The 17,500-nt window shown below is 33.9% G+C and overlaps 2 protein-coding genes across 10 annotated transcripts in view; one reads left to right on the top strand and one right to left on the bottom strand.

Annotated features, from left to right (window-relative positions):
• The window catches only part of LOC144967342 (uncharacterized), a 19,507-nt gene extending 15,085 nt beyond the window's left edge, over nt 1–4,422 (top strand). The window contains exons 7-9 of the mRNA XM_078904443.1: nt 1,614–1,797; nt 2,541–2,698; nt 3,436–4,422. Coding sequence (XP_078760569.1) covers nt 1,614–1,797; nt 2,541–2,698; nt 3,436–4,035 — 942 coding nt within the window. The 3' untranslated portion in view covers nt 4,036–4,422. The remainder of the gene's footprint in view (nt 1–1,613; nt 1,798–2,540; nt 2,699–3,435) is intronic.
• LOC144967350 (uncharacterized) overlaps nt 4,415–17,500 on the bottom strand; it is an 18,269-nt gene continuing 5,183 nt past the window's right edge. For 5 of the 9 annotated variants that reach the window (XM_078904454.1, XM_078904489.1, XM_078904471.1 and 2 more), the window contains 4 exons: nt 16,953–17,096; nt 14,171–14,314; nt 7,891–7,997; nt 4,415–7,072 (listed from right to left, as the gene is read on the bottom strand). In XM_078904454.1, the coding sequence (XP_078760580.1) occupies nt 6,707–7,072; nt 7,891–7,997; nt 14,171–14,314; nt 16,953–17,096 (761 nt within the window). In that variant the 3' untranslated portion in view covers nt 4,415–6,706. The remainder of the gene's footprint in view (nt 7,073–7,890; nt 7,998–14,170; nt 14,315–16,952; nt 17,097–17,500) is intronic. The other 4 variants (XR_013644359.1, XR_013644373.1, XR_013644365.1 and 1 more) reach the window with 2 other exon arrangements.

Below are 17,500 nucleotides of genomic sequence, written 5' to 3'. Positions count from 1 at the left end.
AATAAGCTCTAACTGCTGTCGTCAATCGAGAAAATCGATGGTGAGTATGTAAGTCTGAAGGGTTGGTGGTGGTGGTGGTGGTGGTGGTGGTGTGTGGGTGTGTGTGTGTGTGTATGTGGGTGGGGTGTGTGTGTGTGGGGGGGGGTGTATAAGATATCCCACTCACGAGGATCCTGGTTCGAGTCTTGGAATCTCGCCGCTTGATTTTTGATTTTCACTATCTTGAGCAAGAAATTTAGCTCTTTTGAATTGCAGCGACCGGGAGTGGCGTCCAGGATATTTGGTCCTTTTTCGAGGAAAATAAAATCATGGGAATGAAATTGGGATTCAATTATAATTAGGTAAGATATCGAATATATAAATGAAACAAACAAAAGATCACAATGAATTTAACGAAAACAATAAAAATATAAACGTATAAAGAGTGAAAAAAAAAGAAATGAAAGACAAGACAAATGAAGTCGAAAACGGTTTGGGTGAGAAAATTGGGCACTTTGCAAGGTATTTATGGTGTACGTAGTGAATTTTTTCCTGCCTGAGATCGCGTCTTTTATATCAGAACTTGGACATAGATAATGACGGACATAAAAAGTAGTCATACAAAAAAGACGCCTATTAGATGACATACATGTATTGTATGAAAAGGAGCAAAATTTAAGGTGCCTTGTCCGGGTTGTGCATAGAAGCTATTTTTAATTAATATTATTCTGTTATTTAATTGTATTTTTCTTGGGTACGATCTATCAAACATCTAAAGACATCTTGTCGGTGTGATAAGAGGCGGTGGTAGATAGCGTGAAGGGAAGACGTGAATGATGTGTGGAGTGTGGACATTTATTATGATAACCATTTGTATTGGAAGACAGATGTGACAAAGGCAGTGTAAGGTTGTACAAACTCTTACCTTAACAACAAAATTATGAGCCGGTCGTGTAGTTTAGGTCACTCGCCTTGAGACTGAAAGCTCTCGGATTCAAATCCAACAGGAAGAGGCACTGGGGAATTTTAATGAGTTAAGCATGTAGGTAGATTTGACTAATTTAGTCAAATGGAGGATGGCATTTAACACTCTCCATACCGACTGTTTTCAAGATTTTTACTGAAATGTAATGTCGACCCAAAATACAAATTGAATTTTTAAATTGACATTTAAGAGTAATAAGTACATACGACACGTTATCTTGATAAGGAAAATAAGCTTTACAAAACTACACTAAGTTCTTGAAAATATTATGATTGTCACTTTGTAATTTATAAAACTAAATCTGTATAAGAAAAATACTGTTTGTATAGTAACGACTGTGACGATTTTACTACTGTTGGTAAGGAGGGGGTTAAAAAGTTGGTGCCGATTATTATATTACATCAAATAACAATGAGCTGATTACTTCTGTTGTTAGACTAAAAATCTGAACATTTGAAAAAAAATGTACTATGAAGCCGTGTTCTATTACACCAATGTTTAGGTCAGGAAGTTAACAAACCTTTATCATCATCATCATCATCATCATCATCATCATCATCATCATCATCATTATCATTATCATCATCATCATCATCATCATCATCATCATCATCACGTCCACTGTTTGGCATTCCAAAAACTTCTCCAGTTGAACAAAGACAACAAGGATGACGAAACCCCGATAGACCTCCAGCAACCCTTTCTGCTGTACAAGGAGGTGAAAGCCAAGAAGCTCCACGCCAGAAACATCCGCACAAAGGAAGGAATCAGGGAAAGTAGGGTCATCTATCAGTCAGTTGGACCTTACGTCACATTCCCCGAAAGCTATATAGGTTTGTGTTTTTAACTATTCCAAGGTCATTGTCGGCATAGGTAGATCGGGTGCATGGTGTCTCGTCTTGTGACATATACAAGCAATATTAAGCCTAGTCAATGACTGGATAGGTGACTTTGATTCCACAACCCTGGCCCCGACGGTTTGTCCTTGGGTAACTAAAAAACTTTAGCATTTAGATAGAGCACATAGACTACATAACTACACTAGAGCAATATCCTCTGAACATGCTCATCGCGCTCCACAAGGGTGTCTAGCCAACAGCAACACCTAACATGTAGAACGAAACATGACATTAGCTTGGCGATATTTCATTTTTTCCCGACAGAGACAACGTTGTTAACGGCCAGGTACTCATTTTACACCAACGTAAAGTGAGAGAATGTGGATAAAGAGAATTTTCCAAGTAGTCAACTATGCGCCACTCAGAGCGGGACTGGAATTCAGGACCTTCTGATCCGAATGCAAGTGTCATAACACAAGACTGCACAATCGCACAACACATTACCTTATTTGATTCAGGTGTGAATGAGTAATTCCTATATGACATGGAAATATGTTTTGAAATGGCTTGCTGGGGGAGTTAATGAAGCATTATTATATTATTGTTGTCTGAAGAAGGGATTTTAGCTCAAAATGGTCAGTGCTTTGAAATTTGTTTTTGTTTTAGAGCTGTTATATTTGCTTTTTGTTTATTAGGATTCGGTCACAATTCTGTTCTTGCCTCTCGTCAATTTCCAGGATATTTCCGACCCATTGACATGCCAGATCTTCCAATGGAATTAATGTCTAATGTGGCCAGATTCATGCCCCGAGCTTTGATCAGCTTGACGCCTTGTGAGGGATTTCAATGCCTCACTGGCATTGGAGTAAGGATTGATTCGTTGTTGGCTGAAAAGGTTTGTATTTCTTTTAAAGTTTCGCTTTTTATTACGTATCGGTGGCAAAAGATCTTTTTTGTAACTTTCAAAACAAAAACCTATAAAAAATATATCTATGGAGCAATTTAGTTTTCAATCTTCCTTGGTTGAATAATAAAAACTAATTATCCATTTCATACAGGGGTGAGTCTTAAGCTAAAACAATAATAGGAATCAGTGCTGAAAGTGGATAGAAAATGTGGACAAAGCGAGACTCTCAGTTTTAAAAAAATCATTTATAACCATCATCATCATCATCATCATCATCATCATCATCATCATCATCATCATCATCATCATCATCATCATCATCATCATCATCATCATCATCATCATTATCATCACCATCACCATTGTCGTCGTTTATGTTATTATTATTATTATTATTATTATTATTATTATTATTATTATTATTATTATTATTATGATGATGAAGTTGATTATTATTATTATTATTATTATTATTATTATTATTATTATTATTATTATTATTATTATTATTATTATCATCATCATCATCATCATATTATTATTATTATTATCATTATTATTATTATTATTAAATGTCCATTTATTTTTTTGGCTTTAGTTTGTATACAGTCGTCGTTTCAATTTTAGGTTTTATGTGTTTCGATGACTGGCATAGTATTCACAATGATGTGATTGTATTGAAAAAATAATTATAAATTCTATGATTGTGTTTTTTTTTTCTTCAGGATTGCCTATATCAAGAAAGATTAATCAACTCTGGCCTTTATTACCCCAAAAACATTTTAGAAGAAACAATAACATATATCAACAAGAAAAAAGCGAAGAAGCGAAAACTTATCAGATGTTTATCTTGCCGTGACTTTAAAAACAGAATAGTGTTATTTCCCTTAGATGTTACAGGAAAATTCTATTTGGCAAAACCAAAACTGAAACCTTCCAAAAGAATTGGAAACATGATTGATAAAACGAATAGAGCTTTCAAATGGACTGAATTTGACCCAGACGTTTTGAAAGGATTCAGAGTGAAAATGGTGTGTGGAAACACTCCCAAGGAAGAGTGTCAGTTCACCGGAACTCTTGAATTTTCTCATTTCACGGAAGAACATACCGTAGTTGGCTGTACGATGACGCCAAACCCACGTTTGTTTGAAATGCCCGTGACAACGGAACCATTTTTCATCGTTGCCTTGAATTCTGACGATTTGGACAGTTCATCGTTGCAACAGAAAAGTCTGAAGTTTGCCAAGAATGAATGTGATGGGTACATGCAGTGTGCCAAAGTGAAGAGAGACTATGACATTGAAGACAATGAATCTGAGTTATGAATTGGAATTACACTAAATTAGTTGTGGCCAACATTTGGCTATGACTCATGATATTTGAGTGGAGAGTCAATATCATAGTCAATGTTCTTATTAATTGCACTGACCAATGAATGACGTCAAAAGACGTTATTGGCCACAAAAGAAAACAAACCGTGAGTTGTAGTCAATAGTTCAACCAATGGGATCACTTGTTTCCTTGTGCACTACAAGCGACAAGTTTACGATAGCTACGGCTTAGGGCGCATTGCATGGGATGCAAATCACCACGATCAATTGTATCATCAAGGGAGATAACATGCACTTTTTGCTTATTAAAAAACAACTGAAATAAAACATAACATCTGGATTCACTTTAAGAAGTAATAACACGAACGAGGACTTCATGGATAAATACAAAGTAGACTTTATTGTGTGTCTATTCATGTTTTATCAGCAGTGTTACATAGCACCTAATGCGTATAATATCACATATTTTCTTCAGAGAGAGAGAGAGAGAGAGAGAGAGAGAGAGAGAGAGAGATAGTTAGAGATAGCGAGTGAGAGGGGTGGGGGAGGAGAGGGAGAGAGAAATAAAGAGAAGGCGATGTATATATATATAGAGAGGGTGATAAATATATATATAGGTAGATAGATAGATAGATAGATAGATAGAGAGAGAGAGAGAGAGAGAGAGAGAGAGAGAGAGAGAGAGAGAGTGAGAGAGAGAGAGAGTTGCCTTATTAATAAAGAAAAACAAGGTTCATGAAGAGGATATTTGTTTTAGGGTCTTGTATAGTTTCATGGTCATCGATTGATGTCGATGCATATTTTACATGACAATCTTCACTCGTTTCTTCGTTGTTGTAATGTAGAAAAATATAATGTCATGAATAACATAATTCGATACAAGTTTTGAATTATATGCCTTTATGATGATCCATCATGAAAGATCTTTAGCATGTACAAAGAAGTGCCTCAAAGCATAAAACTTAGATGTTCTCGTGAAATTAATCAGTTATAAAACAAACCATGAAATAGAAAAATGTGCCATATCTGATATCATTTACTTTTCTTTTTCCTTTTTCATCAAATACTGGCATTGCAATAAAACTGATCAAAGTGTCCGTGTTAGTGTTAGTATAATTTCGTAATGTGTGCCAAAGCATACGAGTACTTAAATATACGAGTACTTGTATTCGAGTCTTATTTACTGAATACCACGCCTCAAGCCGATACCATGTCGGTGTCCTTTTCACAGTAAATCTTAAATTTTTAGTCAAAGATATGAGAGTCGAATTTTGTTTCTGTAATCAATATCTTATGAACAAAAATGAATATAGTTTCTTTAACGAGTTAGCCTTAGTCCAGAACGATACGTATTTAAAAATTTGCCCAAAAAACTCGTCCTTCAAATATCTGTCGATTTAAATGACCCTCATCTTGGCAAACACTCTCAAAACTAGGACCTCGCGAGGTTCCAGGTTTGATAATTTTTGCCAAGATGAGGGTCATTTAAATCGATCGATATTTGAAGGACGAGTCTTCTTGCCAAATTTTTAAACACGCGTCTTTCCAAAATACGACAGTTAACTGGTTAATATTTGTTATTTATTTCTTCGAGCTTCAAGCAGCAATATTTGCATAATAAGAGCATGACTCTGAAATCAATACACACTATTCTTCATAGTTACAATGATAAAAAAGCTCCCTATTTGTGTTTGATTGTACACGTAGGCCTTAGCGAATTGGGTAGTAACGACGTGTAGGTACTAAAATGCAAGTCTGATAACCCGAATTGTTATGGTCCTACTGTTGTAAATGGAAATACTCCCAAACCAACGTCAAATACTGCCCATTACAACAGTGAGAAATCAAGCCCATACTTGCACTCGGCTATCAGACCTGCTGTGACATGTACCAGAGTAGTTATGTAGTATTTGATATTTGTTGATATGGTACGTATATAGATGAATTTCACTCTATGGATGTTTAGAAAGAGTTAAATATTATTATTCTAATCGCATGGTAATGGTTGATCATTATTTGATATTATCATTACATATTTTTGTAAGGGATTATATATTTTCACTACTAGTGAAAGTTAGCAAAGCGATCAACTCTTCATTAAAATCAAGTAATGTGTTAATAAATATAAAATCTTAACAAAACACATGATTTGAACAGCACGTTGCCAGTGTCGCTGAAGGCTATAATTAGAGAATGCTTGGAACAACGCAACTTTTTTTTTCTTCCACAGTAACTTTATAAAGTTCCCCTTTTCAAACTTTTGTAAAATAAAAAAAAAATAACAACTTTAACAGCTCTTTGTGCGTTTTGTGGTCTTGTGGTACGACACTCGCCTTCGTAGCGGCTGATTCCTGATTCTAGTCCCACTCTGGGCGGCCTAAAGTTGAGTTCTTGGGAAAAGGCTCTTTACTCATACTGTAAAAAAAGTTGTTTCTAACGAAAAAAAATTGTAGTGGCGGCGCACACACGTCGTGTCTGGTCCTGCATGTTAAGTGCCGTTGTAGGCTTGGGATTCTTAGTAAAGCGCTTTAAGCACATTTAGTGAATATTACGTTATGTGAAAGCTAAAGATCAGTTACGTGGGGTTCCGAACATTAAAAAAAATATTTGGTTAACAATGAATCTTGGCAAGGATTCATGACAGCTTTGGTCTGGTAAATATTATTCACACGTGAGTTTGACTTCCGGGCGTTTGGAATTCTTCAACATCCGTTAAGACTCCGCCTTTCAAGATGCCACTCTTGTCCTCAGAACTTGTTGAACCTGAATCGGAAGAGTTGAAGAAATGATCACGTGGTTCGTTATCCAGATTGATATCTGTAACTAAGTCTAATGCCCGTAAGGCTTCATCCGTCTGTTCCATTAATTTGGGGTCAGAGGGCATGTGAAGAATGACCTTCTGGTCTGTGTCAAGGTTTGGAGAAAGTTTGATCATGGCATTGTAGAGTTTTGAATATTTCTGACACAACTTCTGGGCGTCTTTATAACTGGCCATGTCTTTAAAAGTCTCATCATCGGAAAGTGTTTTAACCTGGAAGAAAAAAATGGATATATAAATAGCTCCTTTTATCAAAAAGTTGAGCACTATTATTTCATGGTTTTTGCTTTTATAATTTATATATATATATATATATATATATATATATATATATATATATATATATATATACATACATATATATATATGTGCGAGTGTGTGTGTGTGTGTGTGTGTGTGGATGTATGTGTGTGTGAAATGAAAATACACGTTCAAGAGAGATTTAGACAACATACCAGTCAAATGTGCCGACCACACTACGTAAATTAAATGTTTCTCTTATTTAACTAAGCAAAATGGAAAGCAAACAAGTTTAATGTACAAATGAATACCTAGTGGTAGGCGGTAGGATGCTATAATTTAAATGAAATAGATCCTCTCTTCCATTGTTTTCAGTTGGGGAGGGCAGGGGGGGGGGGTTAAAAAAAAGGAATCGCTAAGCTGTACTGAAGAAAGCTAGGATGTGGTAATACACCATGCTGAGTATATAGTATTCACAAATATATAATTGAATAAAAATTTTGGGATTATGGGGTAATCTCTGAAAAAGTTAGAAGACGTTAATTACAACCAGACTATGATGTTTAAGACAAGTAAGTAAATACAAAGATATATAAATATTAAAAAAAAAAACAACAAATAAACGTTGTAATGCCTATAAAATCAAGTAAACTCTTCTGTTGTACAATGACAAAAACATTCTCTTTTTCTTTTTTTTGGCCAGAAAACATTAACCTCATATCACATATTTTCCGGCCAAATCAGAAAAAGCTATTTGTCGTTGTACAGCAGTATTCTGTCATGTCACTCACTTTGACTTGAGACTTCAGAGGGATTTCAAAGAGGACGTTTCTAGAATTGAGGATCGTGCTGCCAATCACAACCTCGTCCGTACTCAAACTTCGCAACACTAGCATTCCTGTGGTGAAAAAGAGAAAGGGATAAATTGATATTGCAAAATGACTGGCAACAACTTGAGCAAATTGTATTTTCCAAGATAGATTACTACGTTTCCATTTAATTTGATACAAAGCTTTAACACTTCATCTATGCAGAATTCTTTTTCTTCATATAAACCGATTGACTCTGTCAGACACAGCATGTTTTATGGTTGTAAAACTAAAAAAGAAAAATTATGTTACTTTCCTGATAGTTTGTAGTGCATAAAGATCTCACTATTGCCAAAAACTTTGATACCAAAAGACAAGTTATTCCATATACGCCACGTATTAGGGGAAATATGTAAAGATGACTGCCACCATTAGATAGAAGAATACAAAAAATATTGATACCTCCTCTACGACTGCTCAGGTTTAACCCACCAAATCTCTACATAATTCTGACATTCATTAATCCTATACTTATCGCAATGAAGACAGCCAAGATTCATCCCGATATTATTAACTTTAAAAAGACCAAATTGTGTAAGAGTAACTTTTTACGCTTCGAATGATAAGCTGATCTGGTCTGTTGCAAACTATATTTTCTGCTAAATCTCATAATATTTGAGCGAACTACCCAAACGCTGCAAAGTGGACAGAATGTCAAAATAAAGTCTTACTTTATGGGGATCTTACTTACAAAAGGGATCTTTTAGGGGTTTATTTTTTCATTATTAAAGAGATTCGGAAACCTAGTATGGCTTTCCTTTATCTTCTTAATTATTTCTTTACAGACATTTTTTTTCGTTTCAAAAGTTGCTTTATTTTAAACATTGTACGAGAGTCACGACAACATGTCTATTCGATATGTACACAAGGGACAAATAAATAAAAAAATAATTACAAAAAATAATTTAAAAATAAATTTACAAATACAAACACAAAATTTAATTGGGCAGGAAATTCAGGTTAAGAGTACGAATCCAAAGAAGAAAAAAAATGCGAGCGTTCTCTAAATGTGAAGAGCCAACTTCGTGGTTAATGAGGAACAAGATCGTGGTTACACCCTCCGTGACTTTGTTATATAAACGGGTTGCTTTGTTTACATAGAACAAGAAAATGACCTTTAAAAAAATTCATTTCATTACACTTAAAACACAAAGGTTCCTACAGTCTAATTTAAAAAAGGGTATTTAAAAATTTGGCTAGATAACTCATCCTTCAAATATCGATCGATTAAAATGAGCCTCATCTTGGCAAAACTTCTCAAACCTGGGACACTCGCGAAGTCCAATGTTTGAGAAGTTTTGCCAAGATGAGGCTCATTTTAATCGATCGGTATTTCAAGGATTATTGGGCCAAAATTTTAACATGTGTTTTTTCAAGAGTACGGCAATATAGTACAGCCTCTCAAACTGAAGTATAATTTCAACAATTTGGAGAACAGATGTAGTCCTTTATGACCATGCTGATTTGCATTCTGATGATGTGGCACATGAGTTTTGACTTTCAAGTCAAATATTCGAAACCCCCTCGGTGTATGGTTGAGTCCTTGGAAAAGACTCTTTTCTAAATTTTTTCACAGTACTCAGATGTAAAATGAATATCTAGACGATATCAGCTTTGTCTCCGTCGCAAAGAAATTATGGCAGCGCATTTGCAGACTGCATGTTCAGTGTTGCTCTTGGTTGGAATCTTGGTTGCTCACTAGACCTTTTGTGCCTGAGTGGTAAGGTTGGAACCCATTGTAAAGAGCTTTAAGTACATCTAATTGGATTTTTTAAAATCCCAGATTTTTATTCTGTTACACGAAGTTGACAGAACCACATACTCAATATTTTAGGTATTAGATAGAACGATAGTCTATCACATTATTTTAACATTACATCCCACATACATTCTTTTGTCTTGGAACCACAAAAACTCAGTTTGTTTAGCCCCCTCACCAACTGTCATATTTATAACGATACAACCAGCAAAGTGGAAAAAGACAAATCTTTATTAGAGCTATTAGAACTGTACACTTTGTTGAGGAGACTGCATTTCTGAACAAAATCAAATATAACATGTGCTTTGAATTTGAGTCTCTATTTAAAATACATCTTTGTCTAAGATAGTTATGACGTTTTGAGACAAAAATCATGAAAATGGCTGGTAAGCAGAGAGTTAATCCTTTTTTTAAAAATGGATTTAGATAGGGCGTAGGCTTATTTGGTCTTTGAATTCACACTACATTGCCAACGAGGTTGACGTGCTGTATTATAAGAACGATTCGTAGGTGTAAATTAAATTATGATCAGTTGATGGCTGCACGTTCTCTTTAGTCAATTATTAACCGCTGCCTATTGTTAGGTACTCGTTCACATCTGAATCTCTGGAATGATAGACTGGAATGAATAACAATGTGAAATTGAATGTAAGTTTCAATTTGATATACGAAAACAGATAAAATGGACGTTTCGGGTTTCCCCTTTATCAACAAAACAGGATGGATGAAACACTACAGACGAATGAGATAATGTGGTAGTGGCGTTGTTAAGATGAATAACCAAAAGTTTTTGTTTATTCATCTTAACAACGCAATATCATTATCTCATTCGTCCGTAGTGTTTCATTCATCGTGTTTTGTTGATAAAGGAGAAACCCGAAACGTCCATTCTGTCTATTTTTGTCTATTAAATTGAAGCTTACATTCAATTTAATATTATTATTTATTTCTTCGAGCTTCGAGCAGCAACATTTACATTAGCCTGGAATGTAATAGCTTTTTCTCTGTCGAATAATAAATGTAATAATGCCTTACAAGCTTCATATCACGTCTTACATTTTAGGTTTTGAAACCTCTTATAAAGCGCTTTTTAAAACTTGACCTTTTATATAGAACAATATCCATTAAGCCTACTCAAAGCGCTTGACAAGGGATCCTTTGCCAAAAGCAACATTTAATATGTAGGACGAGACATGACGTCTGTTGGCGATATTACAATTTATTTTTAGGACTGAGACAACGTTGTTAACGTTTTAACATCCAGGTATTCATTTTACACCTGAGTACGGTGAGAGAATGTGAGTAAAATCCTTTTCCAAGGACTCAACTATGCGCCGCTCAGAGCAGGGCTCGAACCCAGGGCAATCCAATTCGAAGGCGAGTATCATGCCACAAGACCACACAGCCGCAAGTGCAGTATATAAAAGCTCAAGTTCTATTTTTCTTTTCATTCCTTTTTAAAATTTTTAATTGATCGCACTTTTATATTTGCCATGCACTGCAATATTCACCATCTTTTCAAATACTTGTCATGCACCCATGTCCGCTCCCTATGGCTTCAGTATAAATGTGACCCAACGTCTCTGAGCGGTACTACGTCAGGGATAACCAGGTCCTGGAACTTGAATTTATTGATGCTATGCGTTTATTCCCCCCCCCCCCAAAAAAAAAACAACAAAAAAACAAAAAAACAAACAAACAAAAAAAAAACCAAACAAAAAAACAAAAACAAAAAATAACAGAAAAAAAAGAAAAAACGAAAAAACAAACTCATACCATCCACCAGGCGGACATAGCACACCACCACACAAAACAATGTGCAACCTTAAACGTTTGAGTTTGACTAATACACTTTAATTTAATGAAAACGACGCATAAAAATGGCTGTCTAAAAACAATAACAAGGAGATGAATGATGTCAATTTCGTTCTATCTATAATTATAATCACAAGTTATATGAAACTTGAGTTTAAATAATAACAAAATGATAATAAAAATAATAATGTAATATAATAATAATAATAATAATAATATAATATAATAATAATAATAATAATAATAATAATAATAATAAAATAATAATAATAATAATAATAATAATAATAATAATAATAATAATAATAATAATAACAATAATAATAATAATAATAATAATAATAATAATAATAATAATAATAATATTATAATAATATAATAATAATAATAATAATAATAATAATAATAATATATAATAATAATAATAATAAACAATAATATTAATGATAATAATAATAATAATAATAATAATAATATAATAATAATAATAATAATAATAATAAAAATAGTAATAATAATGATAATAATAATAATAATAATAATAATAATAATAATAATAATAATAATAATAATAATAATATAATAATAAAAAAAATTAATAATAAATAATAATAATAATAATATAATAATAATAATAATATAATAATAATAATATAATAAGAAGAAGAAGAAGAAGAAGAAGAAGAAGAAGAAGAAGAAGAAGAAGAAGAAGAAGAAGAAGAAGAAGAAGAAGAAGAAGAATGCTGAAAACGTATATAGAGCTATAACTCTTAGCGCTTAATGGCAGAAAATAATTAAAATGTCTTACATCATGTCATATTAATTCTAACGTCAATTTTCAGTGTCTAATTCATCCCCAAATAATACCGTTTTGAGACGATGGGTCACGGATAGCTCAATTTGCTAAATTTGAGGTATAAAGGCCAAGGTGTCCAAATACATGTTATTTCAAATTTACACAAGCCTCATCAAACATGAATAGCAACATTAAAACTACTTAGATGACGTGAGATATCTCACGCTACGCCCATGGGATGACGACATAAAATATTATTCCTAAGTAAATAAGAGCAGACGCACTGGTTTCCGGAAGGAGTTCAGTGGAAAAATGTAAAATGTATGTAGCAGGCAATTCAGTACAAAACAAACCTGTTCACCTCTGTTTCCCCCTGTCATTGATCAAGCGGAATACTGTGAATAGTTTGGAATGATAATTCCATTTACATATCATGTCAAAAACCATTCACAAGAACTAAAAATCAAATCTCATAATATGCAACCAATAGCCTCAATTCGGAATTGTACCGGAATAGAGAGATGCCAAAACAGTGAGGTCAAGTAAACTTTCTCAAAATTATGAAATTATAGTTTCTCCAAGTAAAGCAATAAAGGACATTCTCCTCAATGAAGCATAGATATTTTACCTAAGTTTTATATTTTTTACGATAAATACAGTTAAAACGACCGTCGAGCTCTGGACCCCCTCACCCCACCCTCACAGTCTTGAGGGGCATTTTTTTTTGTGTGATAACGAGTCATTTTAATGGCTCACTATCATTTGCAGGACGAGTAGTCAGGCCAACATTTTGAAAATGTCTTGTTTATTTTTTCTTCAGAGTACGGAGAGCTCCTGGAACACCTAACATTGTACCAGTTTGCGGCGGTGGACCACATATGAAGATGATTTATAATATTTTTCTACATGTTAGTGTCATTAACTACACATTTTATACATCGTTTACAACAGAAGAAATGAAATTGACGTCACTCAGCTGAATGTTATTCTTTTTAAACAGCCATTCTAAATGATCAATTCTCCCCTAAATCATATCAATCGGACTATAAAAAATCAAGGTTATACATAATTTTGTGTCTTATTACGTTATATCTGGCTGGTGGATGTTTGTGAGGATTTTAGCTAAACTTTAAAAATTGTCTTTCAAACAGAAATACTGAAATCAATTTTTTTTGACGGGCATAATAAAATAAAGACATTCTTGTAAGTTCACATTTTAGAAAACGAACTGTACTTCCACCACGCGCTCCCAATCTCGCGCACTGTTGGGTAACACGTCCGGAATTCCAATTCGTAAGAAAGCGGAGTCTCAGATAGTTTTATACCACTGACAGCATTTGTCAAGGTTTCAAACATAGATCCAATCCACAATGACATTTTACAGCAGAAAACCATTTGCAAAATTATTTACAGTAAATCAATCTTTCTTATCTGCAACTTAATATGGCGTACCTAATTCATAGTGCAAACATCAGATACCAATAAATTCTCGAAATGCTTTGTAATCCTAATGTTAACACTTTTGGAGTCTTACGTCACTTTTCTATGACAATAATATGGACCATGCCAGATTTTGGCAAAATATATCTCATGGTAGTTGGTGAAATCCATGTTAAACTGTAAGCAGCGTTATGTTATGATAATCATTCTTAATTTCATTTAAAATAGTTAAAATGTTGCCTATGTTTTGACATTTCATACGATGTTTTCTATTTTAACTTGATAGTATCAATCAAAAATACCTCAATTCCGGTTGCCATCCTCAATTGTTTACTTCCTTGTCGACTATAAATATTGACAGTTATTTCACTCAGGCATTATAATATACTTACCAGTAAATATACAGGGCACAACAGGAGCTTTTCCAAACAATAAACGGACCCTTATGGGCAGTGAGAGGTCGGACATGATGTCACTGATACTGTACACAGCATTCTGGGATTTGTTACTATGGTCGTACACGGCGTTGAATTTACCTGCAATGGAAATTGTATAATTTGATTAAAATGCATTTAACCCTCTCCTGACAAGCCATTTTCAGAATTTTCACCAAAACTTCACATCCACCCAACACAAAAACAGACATATCTTACTCAAACAGAAAAGCAACAAGAACATTCTATACATAATATTGTTCGCCAATATTGGCCTTATAACAGAATGTCAAGTTTTATAGCTATAGCAAAAGAATAATTGAAATCTGGATGACGGTTGCATCGTCACAAATGTGACGATTTTCCAATAGGTGGTAGGGAGAGGGTTAAAGTAGTTTCACTAAATCAAACACATCAATCCTGTTTCACTTTAATCAAGGTTGACTCCAGTCATTGCACCATCCGCCATGTCTTCATTACTTTGGTCATTAAAATCCTACAATTAATTCGTTGGCTTTGTCGATTTGTATTTCTCTCTCGAATTTACTTTCCTTGTTGGGTATCGTTATTTTACAGCACCTTAAAATACCAACAAGTCTCTCTCTCTCTCTCTCTCTCTCTCTCTCTCTCTCTCTCTCTCTCTCTCTCTCTCTCTCTCTCTCTGTCTATCTATCTATCTATCTATCTATCTATCTATCTATCTATCTATCTATCTATCTATCTATCTATCTATCTATCTATCTATCCATCTATCTATCTATCTATCTATCTATTCTATCTATCTATCTATCTATCTATCTATCTATCTATCTATCTATCTATCTATCTATCTATCTATCTATATATATATATATATATATATATATATATCTCAACCTACCTACCATTGCATCTCTCTCACTCACTCACAAACACATACACACACATTTACACACACACACACACACACACACACACACACACACACAATTCTAGGAAACAGAAAATATCATCCCGTTCAATTTTGGTTGGAAGATAAAAGTTATGCCTAAATGTTTTGATCGGGTCAATGCAATTTGTTAAGATAATTAAGAGATCTAGTTAATGTAGCTGAGACGTTTGCCGCCTAGATAGAATTAAACTCATTTTACGAGACGCTACGCAGATTGTCTATGTATCATTCTGGTCGTAATTGTAAGGTGAGGGACATCGTTCGTTATTTTTTGTTTGTTTGTTGCTTTAGGTCTCTTCCAACACAATTGAGGTTATATGAGAGACCGCTGAAACAAAAAAACAAGCAATCTAACAAAAATAGTACAAATGTAAATCAAAATCATAACCTAAAGATATCATAAGCTAAATTATAAATAACCAAGAACAAACAGGCAGAAGATTTACAGAAAAAAAAAATATCCCCTGTCAAAAATACAATCACAAACCAAAGAAGCAGGATAGGCTAGTAAAGAGAAGAAGAAACGACATCACTATCGGATCGTACACCCATGCGAACATCATAGGTATATGATTCAAGGGTGATGCTCCCATCCAACCACCCGCCATCGCTAGTTAAATTCCTGGAAATTCCCTGTATATTATTACTGAGTTCATCCCATACAAGAGCATTTCAAACAAATTAACATGAAATATTTGACCACATTTAATCAATGATTGCTTTCTTCACACGAACCCATTCTTACAACAGTCTTTTCATCTATAGATAATACGTTGTTAAGCCTGCACACTGATGTGTATTGAGTTACCCATTGTTAGTGCTTTTCCTGCCAGAACGTTCTAGCGTTTGAGTGAACAACACGATATCACTGACACGGCTCTATAACTCTATTAAATATTAATCGCTTGGTTTTATCAATAATTTTAACTGACATACGAGTTTTTGATTTGAGAAGTTAGCAGAAGCGCAAATCAAATTTGTTTGATAAACAGCAAAGGGTTATGGAGCGTGCGAGATCTTTTCATAGATAGAGACAGAATCAGGAAGGATTGTCAGATATCGCAATCAGTGTCTTCAATACGGCTTGAAAATTTCAATCATAAATTTCTTCCACAAAAAAAGTGAATGTAAAAATGTATTCAAAATAAATAGAAACATAAACAAACGGTGAAAAGTAAAAATAAAATATTATTTAACATTCGATGAGAGGATGAAAAGAAGTATTTGATAGTACTAAAGTGGACACTCAGAACACAAGCCTGAAGAGAGCACCAAATATCGGTCTAAAGGGGCAATTTATAAAAAAACAAACAACCAACAAAACAATCAAAGAAAACCAGACAACTCAAAAAGATATGTCAAGACCACATTGACATGACTGTACATCTCTGGACCTGACTTGCCATCTGCCTCTAATCAAAACAACAGGAGACAACTTAATTCTTTTATTTTTAAAAGTAGACGTCTATCTTAATTTATGGTTACATCTATTTAAATCACGCTTCATTCACACATTACAAAACAGTGGGAGTTTCAGAAATGACATTTATTGGTTTAATCGAAGAAGATTGGACGTAGTGAATGAACCATTAATTGAATAATCATAATCGAATAAAAATCATGTTATATGTCTGTAAATAGATAGGTTAATTATGAGAAAAGATAACTCAGAAAAGGTGGGAACAAGATAAAAGGTGCCAGACAACGCAAGATTTGTCTGGCACCTTTTATAATCACTTGTTCAGATCTTGATCTTACACCGGTGCCTGATCCCTAGTATCTCAATTTGATACATAAGAAATGTGTTACCTTTATGACTAAATGGTATCATAATTTCAAGCTGGTCCGTGTCCAAACATTTGAGATAACAAACTTCCTCCATCTCATACTCCACATTCTTTTTCTTGAAAAATCCTGTCTGTGCTTTGTGTCGTAACTTGGCCTTGAATCGACCTGGAGTTGAGGTTGAAGAGAAATTTGGAATGAGGCTTCTGTAAAGTTGAGATGCATTTTCAGGCAAATGAATAATTTTCCCTACAGACACATAGATATTTTACAGTATGTTTCCACAATTTGAACCAGAATCACAAATGAACCAGATTTTCAAATGTTTTTTTTTGTTTTGTTTTTTTCATTCTGGAAGTATTTTGAGTAAAAGCAGTCTAACCAAAAACACTATTTCCGATAGACATTCCCATTTGCGGCGAATATTGAAATAAGGTGGCTAGAGTTCCTTATCTAAGTAATTAACAAGGACGTCAGAAAGTTACATTTCGTTTTTATATTTAGAGTATTGTTACCCGAGTAACAATTGGCCACGCACACCGCTGCTTGCCATTTTCAACAGTTGACAAGTT

The sequence above is a fragment of the Berghia stephanieae genome, chromosome 1 (genome assembly GCF_034508935.2).
Source record: "Berghia stephanieae isolate SIO BIC M18660-M18661 chromosome 1, UCSD_Bste_1.3, whole genome shotgun sequence".
NCBI classification, from domain to species: domain Eukaryota; kingdom Metazoa; phylum Mollusca; class Gastropoda; order Nudibranchia; family Aeolidiidae; genus Berghia; species Berghia stephanieae.
Note: the sequence above shows the minus strand (reverse complement) of the source record. Positions and strands in the feature narration are given on the sequence as shown.